The sequence below is a fragment of the Pseudopodoces humilis genome, chromosome 11 (genome assembly GCF_049639895.1).
Source record: "Pseudopodoces humilis isolate 2021_Gansu_Grassland_sample_001 chromosome 11, ASM4963989v1, whole genome shotgun sequence".
NCBI lineage: Eukaryota > Metazoa > Chordata > Aves > Passeriformes > Paridae > Pseudopodoces > Pseudopodoces humilis.
This window is the reverse complement of record NC_142210.1, coordinates 8,735,693-8,763,170: the sequence shown is the minus strand read 5'-3', so window position 1 is coordinate 8,763,170 and position 27,478 is coordinate 8,735,693. Positions and strand designations below refer to the sequence as shown.

At 39.7% G+C, this 27,478-nt stretch overlaps 1 protein-coding gene across 10 annotated transcripts in view; it reads left to right on the top strand.

Annotated features, from left to right (window-relative positions):
* Positions 1 to 27,478, top strand: part of DOCK10 (dedicator of cytokinesis 10) — a 140,453-nt gene that overhangs the window by 76,897 nt on the left and 36,078 nt on the right. For 8 of the 10 annotated variants that reach the window (XM_088060798.1, XM_088060796.1, XM_088060794.1 and 5 more), the window contains exons 9-25: positions 628 to 713; positions 2,813 to 2,896; positions 3,809 to 3,964; positions 5,491 to 5,712; positions 6,428 to 6,550; positions 7,159 to 7,241; positions 12,599 to 12,721; positions 13,968 to 14,047; positions 15,147 to 15,334; positions 15,987 to 16,052; positions 16,895 to 16,987; positions 18,817 to 18,940; positions 19,089 to 19,210; positions 19,864 to 19,950; positions 20,500 to 20,592; positions 22,610 to 22,728; positions 25,420 to 25,489. In XM_088060798.1, the coding sequence (XP_087916924.1) occupies positions 628 to 713; positions 2,813 to 2,896; positions 3,809 to 3,964; positions 5,491 to 5,712; positions 6,428 to 6,550; positions 7,159 to 7,241; positions 12,599 to 12,721; positions 13,968 to 14,047; positions 15,147 to 15,334; positions 15,987 to 16,052; positions 16,895 to 16,987; positions 18,817 to 18,940; positions 19,089 to 19,210; positions 19,864 to 19,950; positions 20,500 to 20,592; positions 22,610 to 22,728; positions 25,420 to 25,489 (1,919 nt within the window). Of the gene's footprint in view, positions 1 to 627; positions 714 to 2,671; positions 2,725 to 2,812; positions 2,897 to 3,808; positions 3,965 to 5,490; positions 5,713 to 6,427; positions 6,551 to 7,158; positions 7,242 to 12,598; positions 12,722 to 13,967; positions 14,048 to 15,146; positions 15,335 to 15,986; positions 16,053 to 16,894; positions 16,988 to 18,816; positions 18,941 to 19,088; positions 19,211 to 19,863; positions 19,951 to 20,499; positions 20,593 to 22,609; positions 22,729 to 25,419; positions 25,490 to 27,478 lie in introns of those variants that run through there. The other 2 variants (XM_088060792.1, XM_088060801.1) reach the window with 2 other exon arrangements.

Below are 27,478 nucleotides of genomic sequence, written 5' to 3'. Positions count from 1 at the left end.
AAGCAACAGGAATGTGCTATATAGTTAACTTTTCAGAAGGCATGAGACTTTCTTGGCAAGAAGAGCCCTAAGTGACTGTAATGACTTCTTTCACATGGGGCTGAATTACCACGTGAGAACAGAGCACTCCCTGGTGAGCTGAGTGAAGCACAGGGCTTGTGTTCAGTGCTGTTCCCTGGATTCATAGGTCTGCAGCTGATGGAGTCCACACTGCATCCCTCCCTTTCCCAAAGAGAGGGCAAGGTCCTGCCTCGCCAAACGCTCCCTTTGCTGGGAATACAAAATCTTTTGGTCGACATAAACCCTTGGTGTTGCATCAGAAGGGACTGAGACAGAGAGGTGTCTTTGTCATGAGTATGAATATTTGTCATGGGTGAATGTGTTGGATGTTTCACTGAGTAGTCAGGCCTGTTGTTTGGAAGCTTAAATATAGACTAAGATACAGTGAGAGATGAGCTTGAGGAGGACAGAGGTTTACATGAGCATTGCTTCCGTTTGGAGAGATGCTGAGTCTGAAGGGAATAAAAAGAAATAACATGGAAATACGGGGTTTTATCTTTTAAATCTTATGGTAATAGAGAGAATAATAAACTGTTTTGTGGGTTGTTGTTTTTTTTTCTCTTCAAGACCCTGCAGAAGTTTTGGTGAATTACGATTGCTCTCAAGAAGAAGCAGATTCTTCGGAGAACACCTTGCACCCAGACTTCGCAAAAGTAATGGATGTTACATTTTTCTTTACAAGTCTAGTGGAAAGAACTTTCTGGGTGAAAAATGCCTGCCAATAGCTGATCATTAATATTCTGAAAGGTTGAAAAATACAGCACAGTCTATTACAATTGTTAGAGACGCAACAAATGACAGGAATAATCTTGTTTCTGAACAACTCATCCTTTTGTTTAAGTGAGAAAATATCCACCAGATGCAAAGAGAGTTGGTGCTCCAGAAAGTATTTTGATTTAGACCTGTGAAGTAAGAAAGGATCCAGTCCCCTCAGTTATGTCTGAAATATTTGCTCATCTGAACTGCATTTCAGTAGAATTTGGCCCTTGGAGAGCCAAAATTTCCTGTGTGACTGGCAAGGAGGTGAGCTCTGAACTGCTCATTGCCTTCTGTAACTTCGTTGAAAGATGGGTGTGCTACCAGGGGAGGCATTTTGTTCTCTGGAGCTCATAAACTGCTTCATGTGGATGAGATAATTGTATGTGGTGCTAAGAAGCTTTTTAATGAAAAGCTAGATTGGAAATGCTTCACTGCTTTCTCCTAAGCAAATGTACAATCTGTTTTTAGCCTTCTGCCAGTGAGCTGCTGTAGATGCTGTCTGTCTACAGAGCCAAATGCTGTTTGAGAATGTTACACGGATTTGAACTGAAAGCTGTCTGTGCAATTGAGGACAGAATTTTACTCTAGGTCATATATGTAAAGTGGTCCCCTAGAATGCGAAAAAGCAAAAAAAATCAAATCACCAAACAAAATAAAAACAAAATAGCCAACTGAATAAAAGGTGTTTGAGTTTATGTATTAAGGGCAGCAGAAGTGTCTGAGCATCTTGTCTGTGGATAGATTATTTCTAATGGTTTAGTTGATGCAAATATCTCAGAGGTATCTTGCAGATATCTCTAATTCCACTGGTGCCTGCAAGGCTATAGGAGATGGTCAGCTTGGTTTGTGATTCTCTTTTTGCCCTTCATGTGGATAATTCCTGTTCCCCCAACCTGGCTGCAGCAGTGTGGCCTTTCCCTAGTCCATGGCAGAGAAACACCCTGATCCCATCTCCATCTGAAACAGTCTACCAGAGCCACAGCAGGACCTGCTTCTACGGGTCAGGGACACGTTGGGAAGTGAACGTGGAGCTCTTGGACCTGCTGGGCTGCTGCTGCTTGTTACTTTATGTGTACTGGCAATGCCATGGTGTTGTGGGAGACATGAAACACTGAATGGGACCTGAACAAGAGAATATCCTGTGCTATGTCAGCTAAGGGTTGTACTCAGTCCTAGGAAACCAGAAAAGATGGACAATCTTTTAATATTTTAGAGATTAAAAAATAAATTAAAAAAAAAAAAAAGTTAGAGAAAATTGAAGTGCAGAGAAAGTCTGAAGGAATTGAGCAATTGAAATCTCCCAGGGGATCTCTAAGGGGAAGAGAATGTGTAGGGCTTACTTTACATATTGGATACATGAGCTTAACTAGAGAGGAAAAAGGATTTTGCAGTTAGACATAAGGATAAACTTTTAGAATATAGGGGAGGAAAGCACCAGGTGGCTTCAGAAGGTGAAGTTGGTGTTGTCAGAGAGCTTGCTATTAACTTGAACATGTGTCTGTCAGAAAGGAAATGGGTATGTCTGATCCTCCCCCTGGCAGAGGGTGGGTGGGAGAGGACTCCCAGCCTTGCCTTGGGGTGACACTGCAGTCTGTGTCTGCTCAGCCTGTGAGGCTCACTGGCATTTGCTGCTCCCCTTTCTGCCCTCCCCTGGCACAGGTGTTTTTCTGTGGGGCTGGTTTGTCAGGGCTTTACCTCCCTCAGCTTGGGAATCCCTGAACTGATTTTGGTGTGGAGATCTGACATCTTCCTCAATGGGTTGCATATGTGAACATGCAAAAGCTTGAATTACTTAATTGATCTATTTTGGGATTCCTTAGAAGTATGTCATGGCCTGAAAATCCCTGCTCACAAGCAGAGAGTGCTTGGGGATAACTGCTGCAGAAGTGGGAGATGTTGTTACCAGTAAAACATTGATCACTCATTTAGAACATAACAACTCTATGGATTTCTGTTCTTGTGCAGAAAACTAATTTATTATCTGTCACCACAGTACATCACAGAAACAGAGGAAACAGTGAAAGCCTCTCGAAATACAGAGCGACTAAACCTGTTCTCTTTGGATCCTGATATAGCAGTAAGCAATATTTTATTTTTTTTTTTAATTCTTAGAAGTTTTTAAATACAGGTGACACGAGCTGACTGGGTTAGCTGAGCCAGCAGAGTGAGTTGCACTTCAGCAAGCACCTGGCTATGCCCAGGGCTTCAGCAGTGAAGAGGGAGGGGAGCTTTCTGTGATCCACAGAGGTTTCTGTACAGACTCTACACTTTATTTTAAAAATAAATGTACTGTACTCTACTGTACAGACTGCAGAGTGGTTGAGGATGGCAGTGACCTCTGGAGGTCATCCAGTCCAGCCAAGCTAAGCTCTGAATTAGTTTAAAACAAGCATTAAAGTAAAGCTTAACATTTAATGTCAGGATTCAAAGAAAGCTATTTCTTGCACTGAATGTGATTTAAATGGAAATTTTATTTTAGTTAAAAAGGAGGCTTAAGTAAAATTTGCATTAGTGTATATTTAAACTTCAGCCTGATGTCAATCAACTTAGAAGACTTTTATTCAAAACATTAAGCAAATTGAAATAATTAATGGGAAAAGAGGGAAGTGCCTGGAATCTCATTCTAAAATGTGCTGTTAATGGTCTGATGTGAGGGTTTTTAATCAATATGAGGAAATGAAAAGCTAAAATTTTAGAAACAGTAAGTAAACAAGAAAGGGGTCTGTTCTAAAATTATTGGAAACCTAATTTGAATCCCTAATTCTGCCTCTGACATTATATATATCCTCAGGCAGTCTTTTTTGTTTGCTTCCTAATCTTCCTAAAAAATTAGGAACAACACTCATTTACTGTAGTAATATGAAGATACCAACAGTGACTTTTGAGGTTTTCAGGTGCTTCAGTGGTTGCAAAGACATTTAAAAAGCTTACTTAGTTTTGGGATATGATGATTTTTCCTATGTATAACAAATTGCCCTACTTATTTCAGGCATTGAACCCTCAGAAAAAGGAGTTTCCAGGGACAAACTCAGTGATAAAGCCATTTGAAGAAAAGCCTGCAAAGAGGATCCTGATCACCTGCAAATCCCTCAGTTTGAATCTCCAGGCTTGTGTTACTGAAAATGAAAATGATCCCTCAACCAACGTAAGCTTTTCTTATTTCTCTGTGTTTTTTGGGGTTTTTTGGGTTTTTTGTTTTGGTTTTTTTGTTGTTGGTTGGTTTTTTTTTTCTTTTCATACATGTGTTAGTTTGGAAAGAGAAGTGGAAGGAAAGCTGTATCACACATGCATACTGCTCCCTTTGGACTGAATAACAAAACTGATTAACTTTTCAATAGATATTTTGAAGTTGATTTACACTGCAGATTTTAGCTACAGCTCAGTGGAGGATTAAAAATGTTTCAAACCTTGAGGATTCTTAACAATTGCTATGAGAAGAACAAGTTTAAACTGCCAAGACCTATGTAGGGGGACAATGGAATATCAGTTGCTGGTGAACTGGTGGATTTTTCTTTTTTTTCAGGGAGAGACAAGGAACCAGGCAGATAAAGTTACAGAAGAGAAGGCAAAATAGAAAGGACAGGATGTTTCATCTAGTGGAAAAATCCAGCTAAAACCAGGACAAAACAGAAAATTTTGCTTATTCTTACTATAAAAAAAAGGTCTGAGAAAATTGAGATGTAGATATCAGTCTATAGCTTTTAGTTAGCTCTCCTCTGAAGCAGGAAAGTTATGATACATCAGTGTCCCAGCAGCTCCATTTTCATATATTACATATGAGACATTGATTTTGTTTGTTGATTTGTTTGTTTTTCATTTGAAGATGACCTCAATAGTGAGGTCAAATTCAGCATGATGTAATCAATATCTTTTTTTGGCAGACTGGAGTAACTGTTTAAATAAAGTCATGATAACTGCACCAAGGGCATGCAATACTCACTGCAGAGGCTGAAAAAGCAAAGGGCATTGTACCTGCCATGCTCTGCTCTTTATCTCCACAGTTTTGAGGTTCTGATTTCTGGACAGCTCAGGTGATGTTATTCTGGGGCTGATTTATTCCATCAGAGCTATGGATGCTCTTTGGAGGTTACTTTCAGTCACAGGACTGAATTCCCTGGTACTCTGCCATAGGATAAGTGGGCACTGTCAGAGGGGTTTGAATGCTCTTGGTTTCCCAGCAAAATGGAACATGTGTTTCCCACGGAATAATACACCCACTCTTTTGTGTTTGTACCAGTAAACATTTTCCGTCCCCTTACTTTTGTCATCTTTGTGTTGCATTTCTGACTATCCCTGAAAGCCCACACTCAGTCTTCCCTCTTTTGTAATGACTCTCAATCTACATTTTAAAAATCCTGCAGTGTATTTTCTGGGGCTCTATTCATTTATTCTAATAATTAGCTATCTATTTGGTCTTCATTCTGTGAGTTTCTAAGCTGTCAATTCCTCTTCTGGCACCCTGTTAACAAGCTCTCTTAAAAAGCCCCTAAAATCACATGGTTGGAAACTAATCTGGGGTGTGTGTGAACATGTGTTTTAAATGTGTCTCATAATTTGTAAATAATATTTGTTTGCTTGGGTTTTTTTCTAGTTGCAAAAACCCATTAAAAGATAGACTTTACCCCCATCCCCTCAGTTATCACTGTATTATGTTTCTGGTATTTTCTCCAGGTAGAGCCTTTCTTTGTGAGCGTGGCACTGTATGATGTCAGGGATGGCAGGAAGATCTCTGCTGATTTTCATGTGGATTTGAACCACACTCTGGTTAGACAGATGATTTCAGCTTCCTCGAGTCCATTAGAAAATGGTGCGGTTGAAAATATTGACTCAAATGAAATGGAAGAACCACAGGTCAAAGGGTTTCCAGAAGAGTGGCTGAAATACCCCAAACAGGTATTCCACATGTGACTTGCATGGCTTAGTGACTTGTGGGACTTGTTTTAGTTTGATGGTATTCTTTTTCCTTGAAGAACTTTTGCATGTTATGTTCTTGTTTTCAAGAAAATTCTCTTTTGTGTGTCAGTTGCAAAGAGCCACTTGCTTTCTGAGCTCCCTGTATAGACCACTGACAATCAAACTGATAAAATGTAGTGTCTCTTATCTAGAGAGATCACCCATATTGCCTCTGCTCTTTGGGTCCATTTGCTGACCTCTCCCAACCAGCCAAACAAAATCACAACTCGAAGCAACACCTAGATGCTGCAAGAATCTCAAAGTGCTTCCACATTCTTGCTGTTGCCACAAACTGTGGGCTGAAACAGCAGAAACCTTTTCTCCTCCTTTCATTCCCCTGAGGAATGACTGACTCAGGCCAGCTTTTAGGTGCTGCCCAAGAGGAGCAGTTGGGTCAGGCCATACTAACACAGTCACACTGCTTTTGATTTGAGCCAGTCTGTTTGCAAGGTGCTGCATGTGAGCAAGCTGACTTCAGCACTAGCACAAAGATTTTCTTTTCCATCTGGCTGTGTTGAATAAATAGAGATAATAATCCATAATAATCCTTTCTGGATTTGGTTTGTTACTGTTTCCATCAACAGGGAGTACTGGCAGTATTTCCTTTCTCCAGTATTGCTGTGTACTTTTGAACTGTTCTCCCTTTCATCCACAGGCTCTTTTCTCCATAAGTAATCCTCACTCTGAGATTGTACTGGTGGCAAAGATAGAAAAGGTGCTTACAGGAAACATTGCCAGCAGTGCTGAACCTTACATTAAGAATCCTGATTCTTTTAAGGTAATGTAACAGGAGCATCCTTTCCTGCTCTGTAAGCCTCAGCCTGCTGGAAGCTGAAGGCATTGCAAATTGTGCTGACAAATCTCAGCAGTCAGTCTGTGGGTGCTGAACAGGATGAGCTCCCAGGAGCCCCATGCTTCAGAAAGCAAATGTACAAATTCCAGTGGCTGGATGAATGAAGCTCCATTTTGTCTTCAACTTGCAAATCCACCCATGGTGCATTCCTGTGCTGGTTGTGCCATAGTACAGGGACAACTTTCAGCAACATTTTAGAAATTATGAGCTATGGAACTTGGTACAGGAGCAAAGCTGGGGTAGGCACCTCTCTGAGAGCAGGCACTGCACCTGCATTGGGTAATGACAGAAAACTGGAATAACAACTTTAATGCAGTTCTGAATAAAGGAATGGTGACAAGGTTTAATTTGTCAGAAGCATCATATTCATCTTGTGATGTCTCTGCTGTCCACCCTAGAAACTTTTGTTATGAACAGCATCAGGCCAAATTATTGTAGGGACACTGTAGCCTCTTCAGTTTGGATGTACTTTGTGCAGCATTTAAGATGTTAGAATGAAACTGATGAAATAATTCACATTTCCTTTTTTGCAGTGTGCACAGAAGGTGCTAAAATCCAATAAACAGTTCTGCAGCAAGCTGGGGAAATACCGTATGCCATTTGCTTGGTCAGTGAGGTATGTATTCATTCTTTTCATGAATTTATAAGCATCTTATAGCTTATTCCCTTGGACTTCTATCCTTTTATTCTTTTCCACTTTTTCTGCCTGAAGCTAAGCAAAGCTTTCTCTCTGGTACAGGACCCCAGAATATCCTGCAGGCTTTTTGTTTCATTGCCCTATTTTTCTCACAGCTAAATGTCAGTTGCTCTCTCATTAAATGTTACTGTGGCGGAATCTTTTCTTCAGGTATGTAGTGAAGTTGCCAGGGAGCAGCAAAGGTGGCTGACAGAATATTAATTTATCCTGAGCTCCACCATTCATTGGGTGCTAAAAATTACCAAAGATGTTTCAAAGTCACAGTTCTCATAAGAATTTCCTGCAAAGGTAATTGTGGTCTGAAAAAGAGTTACAGTGGCCACCTAGAAAGTAGGTGTATGGGTACCTGTTCTTGAGGCTGTGTTTTGATGCCTGACAAGTTTGTAAGAAAAATCTAACCAAGGACTTGAAATGCTTTGGAGGTCATATTGAGGAATTTGGGTTCAGGCACTCTTGCATTTTTTCGTGGTTAGCAGGTGATGGAGAACTTCTATTTTCTCATTAGGCAGGTCAGCTGGGTTTTATTGCAGGTCAGTGTGGTGGCAGTAATGGATTTTACTTCTTTCTCTCACTCCTCCTGTATAATTTTTTGCTGGTATCACCTCAAGACTGAGGCACCCCTGTGCCTTTTCATCTCCTTTTACCAAATATTGCTGTTTTGTCTGTTTGTTCTCCCTTCAAATTTTGATGTAATTCCTTCTCTGTCCTCTCCCTTTTTTCTTTCTCAGTCTTGTGTAATTTCTTCAATTTACTGCTGCCCTGGGATGAGAGAGCTCCCTGACAGTGACCCTCCTGTGTGTCCCTGTGACAGCTCTCCCTTCTTTCTGCCATGCGTAGAGCAGGGAATATGAATTTTCATATTCCCTATAAAAAGGAAAACTGTCAATTGCCAAGTGAGAACATTCCTCCTCTTCTGTGGCTTCTGTTCTCACAGTAGCAGGCCAGGTGGAAAGCTGCCTGAAGCTCTCAGTAGGGAGAAAGGAAGAGCAAGTTCTGGGTGAAAGAGCTGTGTTGTGGCATTGCCTGTGGTTATGAGAGAGCTCTGTGTGGTGTCTGCTTCTGGTGTGGAGCACCAGGAGGACAGTTTCCCATGATTTGTGCAAGGAAAAAACTTCTGCTTTTAGAATATGGTGCTTAGATGGTGAAGAGGAAAAGAAGCAGTGAGATATGGCCATTTGAAGGGTTCATTTATATTTTATTTACATACTTTTTTGTCAATATCCAGTAAGAACAGGAGAGCTGAGAAGGGCAGATAATGTGTTTTGATCTGTCATCACAAGCTCAAGGACACTCATAAATATTGCTACTTCTGTGTAGGCAGAGGACCATTAATCAAAATCATATTGATGGGTTGATGGAGACACTTTTACCATGTAGCAGTCTGTGCAGTGGCAGGAGGTGCAGGCTTGGCACCAGCCCGACCTGGAGCTTCCCATTGAGTCTGTGTGCCTGTGCTCTGTGGCAGTACCATCAGTGATATGTTCTGCAGCTCAGCCCTTGCTGTACTAGCTATCTTTAGGTGGCCTGATGATTTTAACCAGTTCAAGGTCTGGCCAGGCGCTCATAGGTATAAAGAAGGCTAGAATATTCTTCCACAGCAGGAGAATTTTGCTGAAGCAAATCCTGCCAAAAAGTAAAATACAGAAAGGTTTTCTTCTCATTTTGAAATAACTCTATTTGCTTTTCACAGGGTTCTCCAAGTGTCAATCTCTTGTTGCTTTGTGATGAGGAGTGGGGCAGGACAGGATTTGGGCTGTGCCCCTCTCTGGCTCTCAGCTGCTGGGCTGTGTGTGCCTCAGCCTGGAGCTGTGGCTGCAGCTCTGTGCTTGCTCTGCCTAAGTCTTAACAGGCATGAGTGAAGTTTTGCTGCTATCCCTGTGAGGCAGAGAGCCCTCTAAATACCTGTCAAACTAGGGGGCACTGAGTAAATTCAAATTCCACACTCATTTACATCTGCTTGTGTATTAACATTGCTCAGGTCTGACTTTGGTAAAAGCAAAGTATAAAATTATTTCTGTTTTCACAGCTTGAAAATAGAAGTTTCCACATGAGGCTATCACACTACAGGGGGAAAGAAATGGTTTGGCTATGATAAATAGCAAAACCCTGGGTTTGGAAATGTGTTTTCCAGTTAGTTCATTCTGGCATTAACCACACTCCTGTTCTTGTGTGGAAATTTTCCCTCCTTAGAGCAGTTACAGATGGCCACAGTGCGATTTTTACGTATGCATTCAGCAAGCCAAACTCTTGACAGTTGAGTATTGCACATGTGACTGAAACTCTTAATTAGCTCCTGTGGCACCAGTTTGTTAGCATTGCTCAAAAGCATGACTCAGGGTTCTTCCCTGAGTTCCTGCTGGGAAATCTGGTGCCTGCATGCTCTCGCAGGTATAATTATGATATGTGTCAGAATTACAGTGTGTCAGAGTCTCATATTCCTGCCAGAACTGCCAAAGTTTGCAAATATCTGCCTCAGCTACATATTGTAGATGTGGGGGGAAACTTCATTCCCAGAGATTAGTTTTTACACTCTTACTCCTTCAAACCTTCTCCACCCTCATAAACATGTTTTAAAGCCTAATATTTGAATCCTTCAGCAGCTTGTGTTGCTGCTGGTTTGATTCAGCTGCCTGCTGTAGGTTGAGGTAGCTGAAGGCAGTGAGGCTGCACTGATTTCCAGTAGCTGCAGATCTTCCACTGAATGTCTAACCCTGGAGGTGAGCAATTTTTCCACAAATCATAAACCACTACTTCAAAAGTAACCTTTTTCAAAGTTAAATGATGAACAATGTGTAGGATTTCTGTGCTTGACAAGTAGACAGTCAGCTAACAATGTCAAAAGAGCAGAATCTTATAAACACTTAAGTACTGAGATGATGTTTCAGTTTATTTAGTGTAATCTATTAACTTGCTTTCCCCTAAATTACCACTTTTAGAATCTCTTCAGGAATTTAGTTCAGTGAAATTTTTCTTATTAAATTATGTCAGTAAGTAGGTACCCATAACTAAGGTACATCATTAATGCATTAGATAAATATTGAACTCCTGTAGAAGTTTTTAAAGCATTTCCTTGTTTTGATGTGACAGCTGTCATTCTCTAGTGCCTTCAGTACATTCCCTATGACAAGGAGCATTCTTGTTGCACCTGCAAGAGTAAAGCAAAACATGGGATTGCAGTTACTGAACTGCAGCTGTAACACATTCAATACTTGCTGCTCTGGCAATTCTTCAGCTTTACTGAACCTGGGGAATTGAGACACCAGTACAATTTGACCAGTGCATAAAATGTACCTTTTTAAGAAAGGGTATCTTGTTTTCAATTGACATCTAAACTACTCATGTGATTGTAAGAACTTTACAGAAATGGAGTACTGTGTATAAGCTGGAAAGATAAAAATACTTCCCTGTTTTGTAGTGGTTTCATGCCTTTAATTTTGTACTGGGTGCATTATTTAGGCAGGGATATGCTGCTGGACCAGTCCTAGAGGCAAAGCATGTGATAGCCAGGAAGCACTGATGCTCTGGAGCAGTGGTTGTAGGCAGGGTGACTTTGTAAAGCCCTTCTGACTCCAAACCAGAGTAGAGGAGTGAGCAGTCACAGAATCTTTTGGGTCTGAAGATACCCTGAGGACGGTGGCGCTGTGTCCCTGAGCCTCCTGGAAGGCTGTGCTCAATACACTGACCCAAAGTGAGCTACAGCTTCATTTCCTTTTTCACTTGCATCTACAGCCCTCCTTGGTGAGTGCCCCTACACCCTGCTGCACTGAGCAGGGCTTTGCTCGGTGTCAGAGCCTGCTCTGGAATCAGTTAATCGTTTCCAGCAGAGCCTGGGTTTGCTCAGCATCACGTTGCACAGCCCAGTGGCACAGCGGAAATCACTCACCCAATGTTTTGGTTCTCCCTGTTAGTCTGGAGGAGGAAGCAGTGCCGAGTCTAAGAAATACCATAATGTCACCAATACTGTAATAATTATTAAATCTTTTTTCTTTCCTTTTTCTTTTTTCTGACAGCAGTTTAATAGGATTTATAGAGTAAGTGGTGGCTGCCAGAAATGAGGGCTGGTTTCTCCCTAGTAAACTTTTTGATATGGTGTGTTGGTGTGGACCTTATTCCCTCCAACAGCTGGAGGTAAAAATCTGATAGAAGAGTTGATCATTCTCGACAGTTGCAAAGAAATGAGATAGGGATACTTCTCTCAGTTAATTAAGTTAAGATATGGTGCATTTATAATTATTCTTGGGATCCTCTTCCAAAGGTTTGCTCCGTTATTTTGCAGCTGGCAACAATTTGTCCTGGCATCAATTCTTCCTCTCACTGGCAGTGGAACAGAGAAGTAAATTAAGGAAGCAAGATTGGCCAAATGATTCACAGAACAGCACTTAGTGTCAAGAACATTTTACTTTTGTTAAGCAATGTTTTTTCATACTACAGTTGAATCCAAGGTTCATTAATTTGAATAGCTCTTACATTATCCGGTCCAGCCAGCGTGTATGACCCTGGAGGATACAAAGGGCACTGGAATGTCTTAATTAAATCCTGCAAGTGTCAATAAGCAGGAATGGAAATGTCTGGAAATGTTTGCCTGTGCACACAACAGCTGATATTTATTGTTCTCAGTTATAGATGGCTATCCTTCTTTTCCAGTTCATTCAGCACTTTGTCGCTGGTTCATCAAAATTTTAGTTGGTGTTCCACAAATTTGTTTTGTGAAGGAATGCTAAGCCACAGCTGAGTTTGTGTTGTGCCTCTGGAGGGCACAGGACAGATTTAGTTCACTGAGGTCTCTAACCTGGTTCTGTAAAATCACGTGTTTCTTTATGTGGTAAGAGGTAGTGGTTGAGATTTGACAGCTAGCTATGATTTCCATTATTTAAAGTTATCATGATTTTCCTTGGTTAATAACTTTTTGGATGAAATTACCTATGGGTGAAACTACCTACTGATGCATAGAATTCTTCAAATTGATTCCTTGAAACGAGGAATCAGTCTCTTTGTTGAAGTGAGGAGTCGTGCACGATGGTGAGAGGCTCTCACTCAAACCAGCTCTGAGGTCTTTGCAGGACTGGGATGCACATGGAATAAACTGAAATTGCCTAAGCTTGGCAGGGCTCTCTTGGGTGAAAATCTGCAGAGAGGCCATGAATTTGTGTAAGAATTTGTATAACAACCTTGTTAGAAGATTACATGATAATTTCAAATGTTCAAGTATATATATATACATTCATACATCTATATGGATGAGTGTTTATAAATATGATATTTTTTTCTCTTTATAGGCCAGTGTTTAAAGATAATCAGGGAAATGTTGACAGAGACTCCCGATTCTCACCCTTATTCAGGCAAGAAAGTAATAAGATTTCCATGGAAGATTTGATTAAACTAATAGCGGAATACAGAAGGTAAGGAAAACTTTCTAATTTGCTTTGAAGCTTTATAAAGCTGTGCAGAGTAATCATAGCTGGGTTTTTTTCTTCATTAAACACAGTGTGCCAAAGTGGCCGTGTTAAATTTTATTACATTAGTGTTTTTTACATTAGGCTATTACCTGCCAAAGAGTGCTTGAGGTTGGACTTTCCAGGAAAATTGAAACATCATTTGGCACATTAAAATAAATGTTATTATAACCTAAAAATAGCGACTGCTTAAATAAGCTTTTATCAGGGGGGCTGCAGGTAAATTATCTCAGGGGGAAAAAAAAACAAAAAAGAAAAAAAGAGACAGACATATAAAATCATTCTTTGTGGGTTTCCCAACTCCTTGCTTTTGTTTGTTCGAGTCTCCGTGGCAAACTCAAGAATGGACATTGAAAGTAAAAACCTTCTCCAAGTGTTTTCCAGCCTGTAAATTTCTGAATAGAGGTTTGGCTGCACAGTTTCCATACAGGTATAAATCAGGTTAATCCTAGAGCAGGGTCTGTGTTTATACTGGGTAAGTGACATGAGAATTTAACTATGTCTCCTTGTCTTTTCTACTCTAAATGGGCCTAAAAATGAATTAATCTAAATAGCTTCTGTTCCATTTATATAAAAAGAGATCATAGAAGGACTGAATGTTAGATATGGGGCTTGGATTAGGCCCTTAACTTCTTGTACCCCCTTACTGTTACTGGTCACCCTACTGACAATTCATTAGTGTCACCACTGTTGTGTTGGTGTCCCTAAAACATCTCCTAGACAAAAGAGATTTAGCATCGTGGTTTTGGCACTCAAATTGCTCAGGCACAAGGAATATGTCTTGGGCCTTTTTCAGCATAGCACTTGGAAGCCACAATGCTGTGAACTCCTCTCATCCCAGTGCTCGTTGGATTCCTTTTAGGGAATATTTCATTCAGATTTTAGAAAGTAAAAATAGATAAGTTAATTCTCATACATTTTGCTTCATCACTTCCTTTTCTACAAAATAATGCTGCTTGCAAAGAGAAGGCAGGAGTGACACTAAGAAAGAAAAACCCAGAATCCAAATAATATTTTATTTCTGGTGTTATATTTCATTAGAGTTTAATAGTCAATAGATATATGTTAAATGTGTTTAATGTACCTTAAATATCTTAAATAAGGGTCTGTTTTTAACTTTTGATTAATTCCTGTGATGTTATGCTCTCTGTTGTTCTAATTTTCTAAAATGTTTCCATTTATCTCATTGCAGAGCAGAGAAGATAAGCAAAATACAGACTATACCTGGCTGTTTGGACATTGCAGTTGATTGTGTTCCTTTGGAACATCCAAGTATGATTCCACTTTGAAATTAACTATTCTAACTAAATAGGACATTGTTGTAGCCTTTCCATCCATAATTGTGCCTTGAGACAGAAGTGTCCATTGTGTAGAAAAATGTGTGCAGGGGAGTGGTTTTGATTTGCTGTCATTTAATTACACCATTCTTTGTTTCATCCTGTACCTGGCCGGATCCAGCCCAGTTTGCAGTGTCTGTGAAAGAGAAGGAAACCACACTGCTGCAGCTGGCCTAGAGCTGCTCCTCCCCAGCCTGCCTGGGCTGCAGAGCACCTGCATTGTTCTGAAACTGGCAATTTCCTCTTCTGCTAGGTTAGAAGGAAGTAAAATTTGGCATGGTGCATGTGAGGGATCACAAGCTTCTTTCAGTTTCCTCACAATACATTGGTAGACTTTTCCTGGGGATTATTCTATGATTTGAGGAAGGAATTTGTAGGCAGGGTCTGTCCAATGGCTTTTCCCTGAAATAATTCTGGTTGCTCTGGACATCCCTAAGTTGGTGGCCCCTCTCAGCTTGAGTTGCCCATGAAGTTAAATGCCTCACTGCTTTAATGGTATAGGAAGGGAGAGTATTCTCTATCCAGTTTTAATCTCTCCCTGTCTCAGTGACAGAGGCTTATTTTCATCTTCTGTTTCTTGATCTGATTTCAGTTATCCCAATTGCATCATATATTTGATCTAGTGCTGCACTGCTCACTTCTTCATTTTATTTATTATGTTACTAGATAATAGAAAAACTTAAATGAGCTGTTGAGCTGTAAAATTGATTAGAAGCAGCATCACTCAGTACATTCTGTAGAAATTGTCCATATACTAATGGGGCTCTTGTGCCATCAAATGTCACCAAATACTGTGGGTGTCAAAAGAGGTTACCAGTGCTGTCCAGTTTAATTCAAGTGAGAGAAGTCATTTAAGGATGATACATTGCCACTTTTCTGAGGTTATGTGTAAATTTGAGGCATCTCAGCATTAGTCATTTTTCTGAAGTTAAGGTAGGGTTTTGTATGTTCCATCTCAATATTACTTATTTTTAGTAGTGAGACAGTAAAAGCAAACACAATGTATGATGGATCTCTTTTCTTTTCTTTTGAAGACTGTGTGACTTCATCCTTTATTCCAATCAAGCCATTCCATAATGTAAAGGAGCATCAACCTACAGTGGAAGTTGAGGAGTTTGTGCAGGAATCAACAAAATATTCTCGACCTTACAGGGTGTACAAGAACCAAATATACATCTATCCAAAGCACCTCAAGTATGACAGCCAAAAACATTTCAACAAGGTACAGAATGTGACTGATTGAGGCCAGCATGGGGTAGTAGTGGCCTGCATGAGCTTTTTTAGGAATCAAGAACTTATATAAATGAGAGAAAAATGGTGATGTCACTTGAGTTGGCTCTTCATTTTTTTTCAGCTTTTGCAGTCATAAAACTGGTACAATTTTAATGAATCTGTGGGTTAATTTTAAGTTGTAACAGTGATTCAAAGAGACATAATGCGGTAATTACCTTAAAATTATTAAATAATATATTTCATTATATATAAAAATCTTCACAATTTTCTTAAGGGCTTTATATTATTGACATACCATGTGCAGATAAAATTAATCAAGATAATGTTTGTAATTCTTTAATTAAACCCGGTACCACTTGTGTTTCCATGGTGGTTGAAAACTAATTAAGGACAAGATACAGGTAAGTCCTGGTCACTTAATATTCTACTTCTTCACAGTCACTTTGAGGCCTGGCTCGCATTTTGCATATTTCTAGGAAATTTTATTTCTGGTGAGACTTACAGGCATTTATAAATATTGATATACCATCTGTGTGTTTCTCTTGGATTCTGAAAAGGCCTTATTCCAGCTCTATAGTTTACCTGAGTTTTTATGGGTACCCATTTCTGATCTCAGCTTTAATATGCTCCTGTCTCTCCAGGCTCGGAATATAACAGTGTGCATTGAGTTCAAAAGCTCTGATGGAGAAGGAGCAAAGCCACTCAAGGTGAGCTGCAAGAGGAACATATTCAGAGGGTGCTGTTTCTGAGAACACTACTTGTAAAATACAGGAATAAGGATGATACTGAACCAGAACAATTCAAGAGTGGATGTTGTCATACATCCCTCTGATATTGCTCTGTGGTTCTGTTAGATCCCAGCAGATCACAGTGATTCCATTTTGCAGTTCTGACTGGTGGAGGAAAAGGAGATAATATTAAAGAATATTATACGTTTTACAGCGCAGCTTGTTTTTTCTAGAATTTATCATTTATCCTACATTTCTCATTGTGCTCAGGAGACTTGATTGAAAAGGGTGAGGCACAAAATTAGAAGGACCTGAGACTTAATTCTTAACTTTGCCATTGCCCAAGGGCTGTTGCATAGTCTGACTGTGGTCTAGTTTTCCCAGCAATAAATAAAACTGCCACTACTCAGTAATCAAGAGCGCCCAGACAGGACCCTGCCAGAAAAGAGATTAACAGCTTTTGTAACATTGGAAAGTCAGTAGAAGCACTGTATTGTGTATTGAACTGCATAAAAGTGAAATAGTTTTTGTAAAGCTTTTTACAGAAAACTCTCAAATTGATAACAGCAAGGAAAAAGTCTAAGGAGTCTGCATTGCTTAATTGAGCAAAGGGTAATTTTCACAGAATCAATGGACTTTTACTGGAAGTGTGTATAAAAAAATCCAGGTTTGAACACTTAAAACATTTCTTTTAATATTTGATAAAGTAATGATCAATTTTTCATGATAATTGTTTTAAATGTACATACATTTTAGATATACCAATACTAGTATCTTTAGCAGAATTTCCCAATGTAATGAAAACATGTTACTTTTATCAGTGTATTTATGGGAAGCCAGGTGGACCCTTATTTACAACCTCAGCCTACACTGCTGTGCTACATCATTCCCAGAATCCTGATTTCTATGATGAGGTCAGTCTGCTTTTTTTTTCATTAAATATCTGCCAATCCCACATGTTTGCCAATGAGACAGAAAAATATCTGTACAGAACGCTTCTGTTGCTGTTGCTTGTGTATCTGGAAGGGCTGTGCTATGTGGACTGATGCAGTCTCACGTTTTGTTTTCTCTTCTTAAATCAACTCAGTGCATCGTACCTTTTGTAAGATGTTCTAAGTACAGTTAAGATGCTGTAGAATTAATTAGGAACAGTGGAGCTCTCTAAAATGCATGTCTGGATTACATTAAGGGTCCAGCTGCATCTCTGAATTTAATGGAAACAGTAAACATCATGATGAATTGTGGAGCCAAGTGTCAGAACAAATCCCCCTCTGGCATACAAGATTTGCATCGGGGCATTTTTGTTGATCCAGTGGTCTGAACAGAATGTACAGTGACATGTGGTGGCTGCAGCAAGTCCTTTAGCTGCTGCTTTTGGGGATGCAGCTATAGAGTATTTCATATGGTGGCCTTTGCCAAATGTTACTCACATGTGCATCTCTATGTTTCACCAACACCAAGTGTTGATTCCCCAGGCTTCCTGCAGGTGAACTTAATTTCACCCTATCAGTGACTGGTGTGTTTGATGGCTTGTGAATGTCAAGTGCCTGTTCTGGATTTTCCACTTCTTCTTTTCATGTAGTGATAAGACTGGCAAACAGCAAAGAGTTTATAGCCAGCATTTTCCAAACTGTTCTCATAGTCGGTAAAATTTCCTTTTTCAGTAAAAATTTAGTTTGATAAAATTGCTGAGGCAAGATCAGCAGATAATGTACAACTACATGTGAAGCATCAGTTTTAAGATTCCTGTTTAGGAACTGAGGTGGAATTTAAGCATTACATTTTCAGATATTTTGAACTCCTTGCTAATCCTTTACAAGATGTGTTTTGGGGTTTAACACATCTGAAAGTGATGCTAGCGAGCCACTTGGTTTGGGGAGATTGCTTTGAACCTGAATGAGAAGCTGAATTCAGATGTGAATAGCCAATTTGGCTGGAAGAGGTGTGCACCTGTCCTAAATGTCCCTAGTAAAGCAAATGCAGAACTTAAAAGAATGTAAGATATAAAAAAGAAAGTTGTCTGCCCATTTTATATCTGTGTTTATGGTATCAGGTTCTTACCCATAAGCTGATTTAACCCTGGAAGCATTTATCAATGATTTCTAACCCTTACTTTAGCATAGGATTAGCCTGAATAAATTTTTTCACAGCTCATAAGAGCAAAAGGTAATTTTTATTTGTTCTCATGGTAACATGCTCTGATTAGTTTGTATGTTTATTCAAGTAGACTAATAATACCTGAAAACCAGTATGTAGGATTTCATGGATGGCATGAAATTATAAATAAAAGTTTATTTTCACTTCAGCATTTATTACTTGGTCTTTGCCATAAAATTAAGATGAGCAGTAGCAGAGATGTCATTTTAGTTTTAGTTTAGTTTGGTCATCCTGAAAATATGAGCATGGGGCTGGCTATTTATGGCTGCAAAAGTGCGGGTGATCACTTCTAAGCAGAGTCCACCACTTTTTAGTTCTTTCCTCTTTCATCGTATGTTCTTTCATCATTAATGAAAATATTCCTCCACAAGACAAAGTGGAAAAAAGCTGTTTTAGGTAAAAGTGATAGATGATCATCATAAATAGTCCTTAAAAGAGCATTTCTTACCATGAGGCAAACATTACCCAAGAGAGGCAGGCCACACTTAGACCTGTGTGTAGAGCGATGTCACTCATTTAGCCCATCTCTGATGCCTGGTTTGATTGATTTTTAAACTAAAGTGAGGTGTAACATTTTACATTTCAGGTGAAAATTGAACTTCCCACTCAACTCCATAAGAAACACCACATTCTGTTTTCATTTTATCATGTCACCTGTGACATAAATGCAAAAGCTAATGCCAAAAAGAAAGAGGCTCTGGAAACACCAGGTACCTGTAGTAGAATTACTTTCAATTATAAATTTACATTATGTACATTCAAATAAGGATTGCAAAGTTTTTGGCTGGATGTTATTGTCTTCCTTTAAACTTTAGAAGCTTGTTTTTCCAAAGAGTGCCATTTATTTGTTGTGCACAGTGGGGTTTGCCTGGCTCCCTTTGTTGAAAGACGCCCAGTTGGCTTCCCAGGAGCACCACGTGCCAGTGGCCAGCAGCCTGCCCCCCAACTACCTGAGCCTTCAGGAGCCAGCCAGCACAAAGGTATCCATTCATTCACACCTCCATGCTACTCAAATGGCACAGAACATTCATTTGCAGCTGTTTTTCATGAGATCAGATTTCTATTTGCATTTGCTGGGGAGTAAATGGTAACTAGTCACTTATATTCACTTGCTTATCACTGACTATAGGAACTAATATATGCAGCACTAAACTGAGTGTCCTACGTTTCAGATTCATAGGTGTATATGGAAAAAGTGTATTTTATGTATTCTACAGTGTTATAACTCCTCAAATTGTGAATCAGAATGGTCAAAAAGAACTCTTTTCACAAACTCAGGCCATATGACATTCGTTCTCCAGCTGATGTGATCCACAATCATGATTCATTCTCCAGTTTTGTGATGCGATATCATATTTTCCTGCTGATCCAGTCCAGCTTGGATTATTTCTGCCTCCTTGTGTTTGTTTTGCTATTGTCATGAGGACAGGGTGGGGCAGGATCTGGTCCCTTGAAGGGTAGCATTGGTGTTGTGCTGAAAAGTGGGTTTGTGCTGCGGTGATGGTGATTGAAAGCACAGCAGCCAGTGCAGTTCATGCACTCAAGTGCAAAGCTCTGCACTGAAAATTTGATGCAAGCTTGAATAAGTAGGAAATAGGTGGAACATTTTTTATTTGTTTGTTTGTTTTAACAGCAGATTGGCAGTGATATAAAATGGGTAGACAGTGGGAAACCACTTTTCAAAGTCTCTACTTTCGTTGTATCAACAGTAAATACTCAGGTAAGCCAACATTCCTCTCAGCTCTGCGACCTGCTTGTACACAAAAAGTGTCAGAGAATGTCTGAAAGGGGTTTTAATATCGTGCATGAATTTGTTTCTATAACACTTAAAGATTATTTCAATGCAGAAGAGCAAGATGCCAGTGATGGAATACATACTTTAAGGATACACAATTCAAGGAAAAATAAAAATAGTTTAAAGTAATACCAATAGAAAAATTTTAGAATATCAGTTTAAACAGCAAGAAAATAATTTATAAGCACGAGGAAGAAAAGAAAAAAGTCTGGCCTTTGAAACCCCTCAGGTTATGAGGAAAAAAATTAATCACTCAGGGCAGTGAAAAAGGATTTGTCAAAGCAACTGGAATTTAGCAAGCTGTGCTGGCCAATGGGTTGGACTCAATAAATTGATTTTCTTTCTGTGACTCCAGTAGGAGATGGTGGGGACCAAGTGTGTTCATGGGTGTCACTGGTGATTGCTGTAACCAATTTCTGGCACTAAATTCTAATCATCTATAATATACATTAATGGGATTATTTCCTATTTTAGGATCCATACCTGAATAACTTTTTCCATCAGTGCCAGGAAAGGGAAAAGGATCTGTCTCAGACTCCTACCTCAAACTTTATCAGTTCTTGTAAGGTAAAGTAACCTGCAACACAATCTGAACTATACAACTGTATTTAGGGTTTCTCTCAGCTCATCCCCCACCATGGCACAGGTTTACCAGGAGGCAGAGGGTCTGTGACAGCTCCAGACAGATGGACTCGATGTGACAGATGCACTTCTGGTCACCAGCTGCCTCCCATCTCTTCTCATCCAGAGCAGGGCTGCATCTGCCCCAGCAGCTCTGCTAATCCAGCCCATGCCCAGGCTCAGATCCCATTAGGGGATAAGGGAATGTTGCTCCAGTAATGTCTGGGGCAGGGAGCTGTGGCCTATAGAGCTGCAGTATTCCTGATAATCCTCTCTTGCCTTAAATAACTTCTGTTCTTACCTCCTCTAAAAACCTGGATGCTGTTCAAAGGGCTGCTCAGGGTGTTTGGTGTGTATAAATCAAGGGTGCTTGTTGCCTGTCAAGTTCTGAGACCAGAAAGAGCATCTACAAAGATGAGGCAAGAGCTGCATTAAATGTGTCTGTATTCAGTAGAAGTCAAAAACTGTGAGAAGGGAGGAGTATGACAAGCAAATTAGAAGAGCAGCAGGTAAATGTAAAGCCCTAATTCTTTATCTGTTCCTGAGTGCTGAAATCCAGAGTTCTTGCTGTGCTCTAGGCTTGTGGAGCATTACCAGACAGATAAGCAAGAAAACGGAAGGCAGATGTGACTCTGTTCCATCTCTGAACTGACTGAAGCATCATACATATGACATTTATTATATTTCCTTTTACCACTCTGTAAAATCCAGCAGGTGTTTGGGGGTTTAAATGTCACCACCATGTAGGTGCTTTCCCCCTTTCCTTCACTGGTGATGTTTTCCTGTATGAATGTACCTTAATCAGATACAAGCTGCTTGGGGAGAGATTTTTTCTTTAGTAAGCAAAGAATAAGTTCCAATAAAACATGGTACTTCTCTGGACAAACCCATAAGGATGGCCACTATTTTTGTTTGTAGATGCAGGTTTACCTGCAGACCTGAAAAGAGTGGCTTTGTTTTCAAATAGTCTTGATTTAAAGAAGTTAAGGTGTGTGTTCACAAATCAAAGCATCAGTGTTATTTAGAGCTAATACTTCTACAGAATTAAGTCCTTAATTAATTTTTGGAAAGCCACTGAGCATAGCAGGTAAAGTTTAGGAATCCATAAAAGCTTTACAACTTTCTGGACAGTAAGCTGGTTGTCTAAACCACCAGAATTGCATAGTCTACTTGTGGTCTAGTTTTCACAGCAATTCCACCATTCTTTATCTGCTCTTTGTAGTTTACCTTTTAAAATATTCCAGTGAATTTATTGGAAAACAGAGACAGTGTTGTATGCAACAAGGAGTCAACTATACAATATAACCAGAGAATAAGTAATCTTCCCCAGGGTATTTTGCTTTTATTTATAAATTGCTAGTACCTTTGTTAGAAGTTCTGGAATGATTTGGAAAGACCTGAAATAAATAGGAGAAATGCAAAGGAGTTTGTTTGCTTTTTATTAAAAGCTCAGTACCTTTCTTGATTAGAGAAAATAATAAAATATCAGGTTAGCATGTTAATACAAATTTTTACCGCTGTGCTTTTAACAAAAGTATTTAAGCCACAACAAGTTGAGTTTATCAGATCTCTGCATAAAAAAAAAAAGAAGAGTTTTCCTAAAAATACTAGCAAACACATATTTTGAAAATAGTTGAATTCTTTTATTGCCCTTAGATAGTATCCTTAGTGAAATATAAAAATTGGTTTGGGTTTCTCTTCTTTGTTTTTTTTTTTTGCCCTTAAGTCGGTATAGCACAAAATACTGCAATTCTGAAATTTGGACAATACCTGCAGTCATGTTGATGGTCATATTTAAAACAAGCTTCATGGGGAACCAGTTCTTTCTTTAGTTGATCTGTTCTCCTGCTGTTACACCAGTGGCTGCACTGCATTTTACCTGCTGAAGCAGCCAAGCTGCATGGCACCTGTCAGCTTCCATTACTTGTATTGAAAGTCTCTCACTTTCTTACCTCCCTTACAGAATTTGTTGAGGATTGAGAAGATCCATGTGATTATGAATTTTCTTCCTGTAGTCCTGAACCAACTCTTCTGGGTTTTGGTGCAGAACAGTGACGATGAAGTTACAACAGCTGTGACCAGGTACCTGGATAACTCCTGTGTGATGTGCAGAACTCACTCAGGAGCACAAATGCAGGTCTTAGTCCAGTTGTAGCTGCTCCATGACATTTAGACTTCAGCAGGGGAGAATGCTTCTTCCCCTTAGCACTGGGCTCTGCAAATAACACATGGAAGAGTGTTGGTATCATGGGGCTGGAAATCACTGACCGTGGTGGACATGTCTGTCTGCCCTGAGACAATCCTAGGAAAAGCTAAGTGCAGCTAAACTTTTCCTGACAAAGCTGGGTTTCAACTTTGGTTTACGTTTTTGTGTTTCTGTTTTTTATGTTTTGTTTCTGAGGATGTGGAGTTCAGCACAGGAAGAGCTCGTCATCTTGCTGCATCCAGTGCAAACAACCAGGTCACACCGTGCAGGGGCATATTTTAATTAGAATATATCAGCAATAACTGAAAAGCAATAGAAGTATTTTCCAGAGAGCAGGCAAACAACTGCAATGATTTGCTGAGTCTCTCCCCCCTTGCATAATGAAATTGTCTTTATTGATGTTTTTAATCAGGGCAGCTGGAAAAAAAATACTGGTGAGATTATTATTATTGGTCTCTGCAGGAGGGCAGAAAGTTGTGCTGCATTTACTTGTGGCCATAGTGATGTTTTTGTTGTACTTCGTCCAGCAGCTAAACATGGGGACTACAATACTACTAGTAGGAAAAACTTACAACTGTCCTCTGCAAGCCTGTTAGACTGATCTGCTGTCAGTATTTTTTCTTTCCTTACAGAGATTGTGCTTCAGAATTCATTCCTGAAGAACAATTATTTAGGGAAACTTAAAGGAACAAAGAAGCAGAGTTCCCCATCTTGGCCTTGGAGAGCTAGAGTTTCAATATGCTTTATCAAAGGATCATGGCATTTTTCAGGGCAAAGTCCAGTTTTACCACAGCTAGGTACTGGGATTAAAAGATCCTTTCCTCATCAGTGTGTGTGATTTCATCACTGCACACCATTTTTAAAGAGAAAGAGTCCAGCAGACCTTTGTTAGGGACACCTTTGTGGCCAGCAAATCAACTGATGTTAGGTCTAGAGAAAATGATGAATTGTGTCCCAGGGTAGAATTTCAGCATGAGTTAACTGACTGGAAAAATGCTGTAGAAGAAGCAGCTGTTTAAAATACAGTTTTAATGATTAGGTAGAAAAATGGTAGGATGTTGGTTTTTTTTTTTCCATGCTTCAAATTTTGACTGTACACACACCTGGCCCAAACAAAAAAAAAACAAAACCAAAAAAAACAAAAAAAAAAGGAATACAAGAAGGATTCTCAGTGTTTTTCTTGCATATGAGGCATCTTGTCTTTTGTGCTGGCAGAGCTGATGCCAGTGGGAATATGCATGTCTGCTGTGTGTGCCATTCATTGACGTGTCCTATATATACACACTGTGAATAGCTTAAAGCAGCTTGTGTTGAACTTACTGAAAGCAATAACAACAGAATGAGAGCATGGATTGGCTTATGTGTTGTGAAGAAAACATTATTCCTTTTATATCCATGGTTATTTACTTGTCCAGGGGCCCAGTCATGCCATCATTTCTCTGTCACATTTTTGCCAGAACTCATTTCAGTTTCAAATCATAACGAAGGTTAAAAGATCAGAACTGGCACAGCGAATTCTGTCACAGCTTTTGTGTTTTGCTGCAAGTTTTACTTCTCCTACTAACAGCAAGAAATGAGATCAATTTAAAATACTTAAAGGACTTAGAAAGCTTTTTGATCCAATGATAAGAATTGGCAGAAGTCACTCAAATCACCAAGCTAGTTAAAAGGAGTACTGGTATGTGGACCACAGTCAGGCATATTATTAATCTATTTTAGTCATACTGTTACTATGCATATCCCTGAATTCTTTAACATAAAAATAAGATTATAAAGTAGCAGAGTCTTTTCTATATTAAGTATCCTGAAAAAATGAGCAGGGTGTTCTCAAACAAAGATGGTCCTACAAACTGAAGAGAAAACTTTGCTGCAATTCTCAGCTTCACACAGTTAAATTCTCAGTTTGTAGGAGCTGAGGTTTTACAGTGGGTGCTGGTGTGATCCTGGCAATTTTCTTCCCTGTTGCTGATCCCTGAGCTTGCCCGTGGTCTCTCTGAGTGTCCAGCCAGTCCCTGCTGTGCAGTACTGAGGGTGCTGTGCTGGGGCTGAGTGAAGGGTGTGAGCAGACACGGCTGCAGAGGGACCTGCTCGGGCTGCAGACCAGCCTTGTGCTGCTCTTTGATGAGTTGTGCCAGCATAAGCAAAGTATCAGGGAATTTGCACAGTTACAAAGAACTGAGAGAGCTTAGCAAGTAGCATTCCTGGAGAAAGGTGCTCTGTCTGTTTCAGTAAAGTATTCTAATTTTTGTTATCCCTAAGTATCCAAGGCCTGCATAAAGTTCAGTTAGTTAATATTTCCTCTTGTTATGGTTACAGTGCAGTTACTATCCTTAACACTGGGTACAATGTTAAGAAAATGCATATGTAACAGCACAATCCAAACAAGTGGAAAGCCCAAGAAATGACTGGCTTTTCCCACTGGACAGATTTTGCACGTTATTCATCATTTGGATCACATCTCTCATGCACTGTTTACAAGAGCTTACAAGAACAGGACAGTGTATCAGGTAGACTTTCTCTGCCTTATGACACAAAATAGCTCAAAGTTTTGTTCTTTTATCTTGCAGAGTACTTACCAACATTGTTGCCAAGTGCCATGAAGAACAACTAGACAACTGCATCAATTCTTACGTGATGGTATGGCCAGTATTTGAATGCTAATATTTGTGGAGAGATGGATTAGGCTTGGTGGTTTTGTGGGATTTCTTCCTGTTTACTCTTAATTGTACTTGTTTGTAGCTTTTTCTGCATTTGCATCATAACTTTCTGCCACTGAGAGATCCTGGTTAAGAAATTTTAAAACTCTTCTGTTGAGGACAAGCAGCTGCTCAGGTCTCTGCTACTGCAGCTTTGTTTTTTCATAGAAGTTGAGCAAGCACAGGAGGGAGAAGCCACAATGCATTCAGCTGATGTCTAGAATTTATATTTTAGAACCAAAACCTGGTGCAAAAACCACTGAGCTTTTAGGAGTGTAGAGTTAGTGTCAGTCTTTGTGAAATTATGCTAAACTGAGAATTTCCCACTGTGCAGGGTTTGAGAGAAGGGAAGGGGGAGATAATGTAAAAGCTTGTGAAACTTCAGCTAGATGGATACCAGTGAGAGACATTTGATGCTGGTTTCAGTCTGCAGCACTCCACTTGACTGTGATGAGATTTATCACTATAAAATATCTGGCCATCTCTGTTATACAGGTACAGGGTTGCCCTCCCTTTGAATCCCTTTCCTGTCACTCCCTTGAAAAAGATCCACAAGTAGCAATTTTTATGAACAAGGTACTTCTGGGTGCTACTCGTGGTTGCCAGATGGCTTCATGTCTCTTAGGAAGCTGTAGCTTTGTAACTAAACTTTTGATTAAAAAATCACTATTTTAGTCTCAAGATCCCTTTTTTTTGCTTGTGCTGTTCTACATAAATTATTTTCTTATCTGTGGAATTCAGATTCTGTGACTTTTCCCTACTTCTTCAGCCTTTTTTGATTCTTTAAATCCATTAAATGAGTACAAGTAATACTGTTGGCCAGCAGCTGTCTCATCATCAATACACTTGGGCAACAGCTTGATAAACTGAGAGTTTTATGAAGCAGTGGTTTTAATCAGAAGCACAAATTAACTGCAGCTACTGGCATGGACAGAAGCATCCATAGACAAGTGAGCCCCATTAAGGCTGTTTCACTTATTATTCCCTTCCCTTGCCTTTGTTCTTTACCCTCTCTTAATTGCAGTGGAGAGGGATGATAATTTTTGTTCTACTCATGCTTGATGAATCAATAGTGACAAAGTTGTAATACCTTTGACTGTTGTCTTTGCTGACCTATCTGTGTATTTCAAAGAGCAGAATAGTGGAGAATTGAAGGTTATTCAAAGAGTTGAAGGAGATATTGCCATCACTTTGTCTCTTGTCTTGCTCTGGTCAGTGGTGGCAGAGCTAATGGAGATCATGACAGCAATGAGAGATCCCCCACAGTCATGGAAAGAACCTGTGAGAGACAGACAATTGTGTGGAGTGCTGTCTGTAATGACATCCTGCTTCACTGTGCAACAAGTAGCTCTCATAAAGTACATCTCATTTGTGGATGATGAGTAGTATTTGTGACGTAAGCCTGGAGGGAGGTGTTTCACTTTAGGAATGAAGTGAAAGCAAGCACATTCCCGATAAACTGGAGACTTCAGCATGTTCATGAGTAGAAATATGAAAACATGATGGGAGTTAGGCTGCTAAATGGGAAAACATTTTAATTTCAGTGTTGACAACTGTTGATTGATATTTGCATGGCATGGATTTACTTTCCTACTTTGAGTGTGTGTGTTTAGAGGTCATGCACCTCAGCCTCTGCATAGTTCAGTTTCAGTCTCGAGTACCCCAATTTAAGCACAGAAGAATTCTGCTGAGGTCCAGCAGAGCTCTTCAGGCTCCAAAATAAATAACCTATGTAGCATGTAAATGTAGTTAATTAAATGGGTATTAAAACCTCTTCTACTCAATAACTTTTCAAAATTGCAGTAGATATCTACTACATGCCAGCTAATAACCTTTGAAATTACAGGTGATCATTAAGTCACACCATAAGTCCATTTGGTCTGTTTTCTCATTTCCAGCAGCAGTCAAAACCCACTAGCTGGTAATCTCT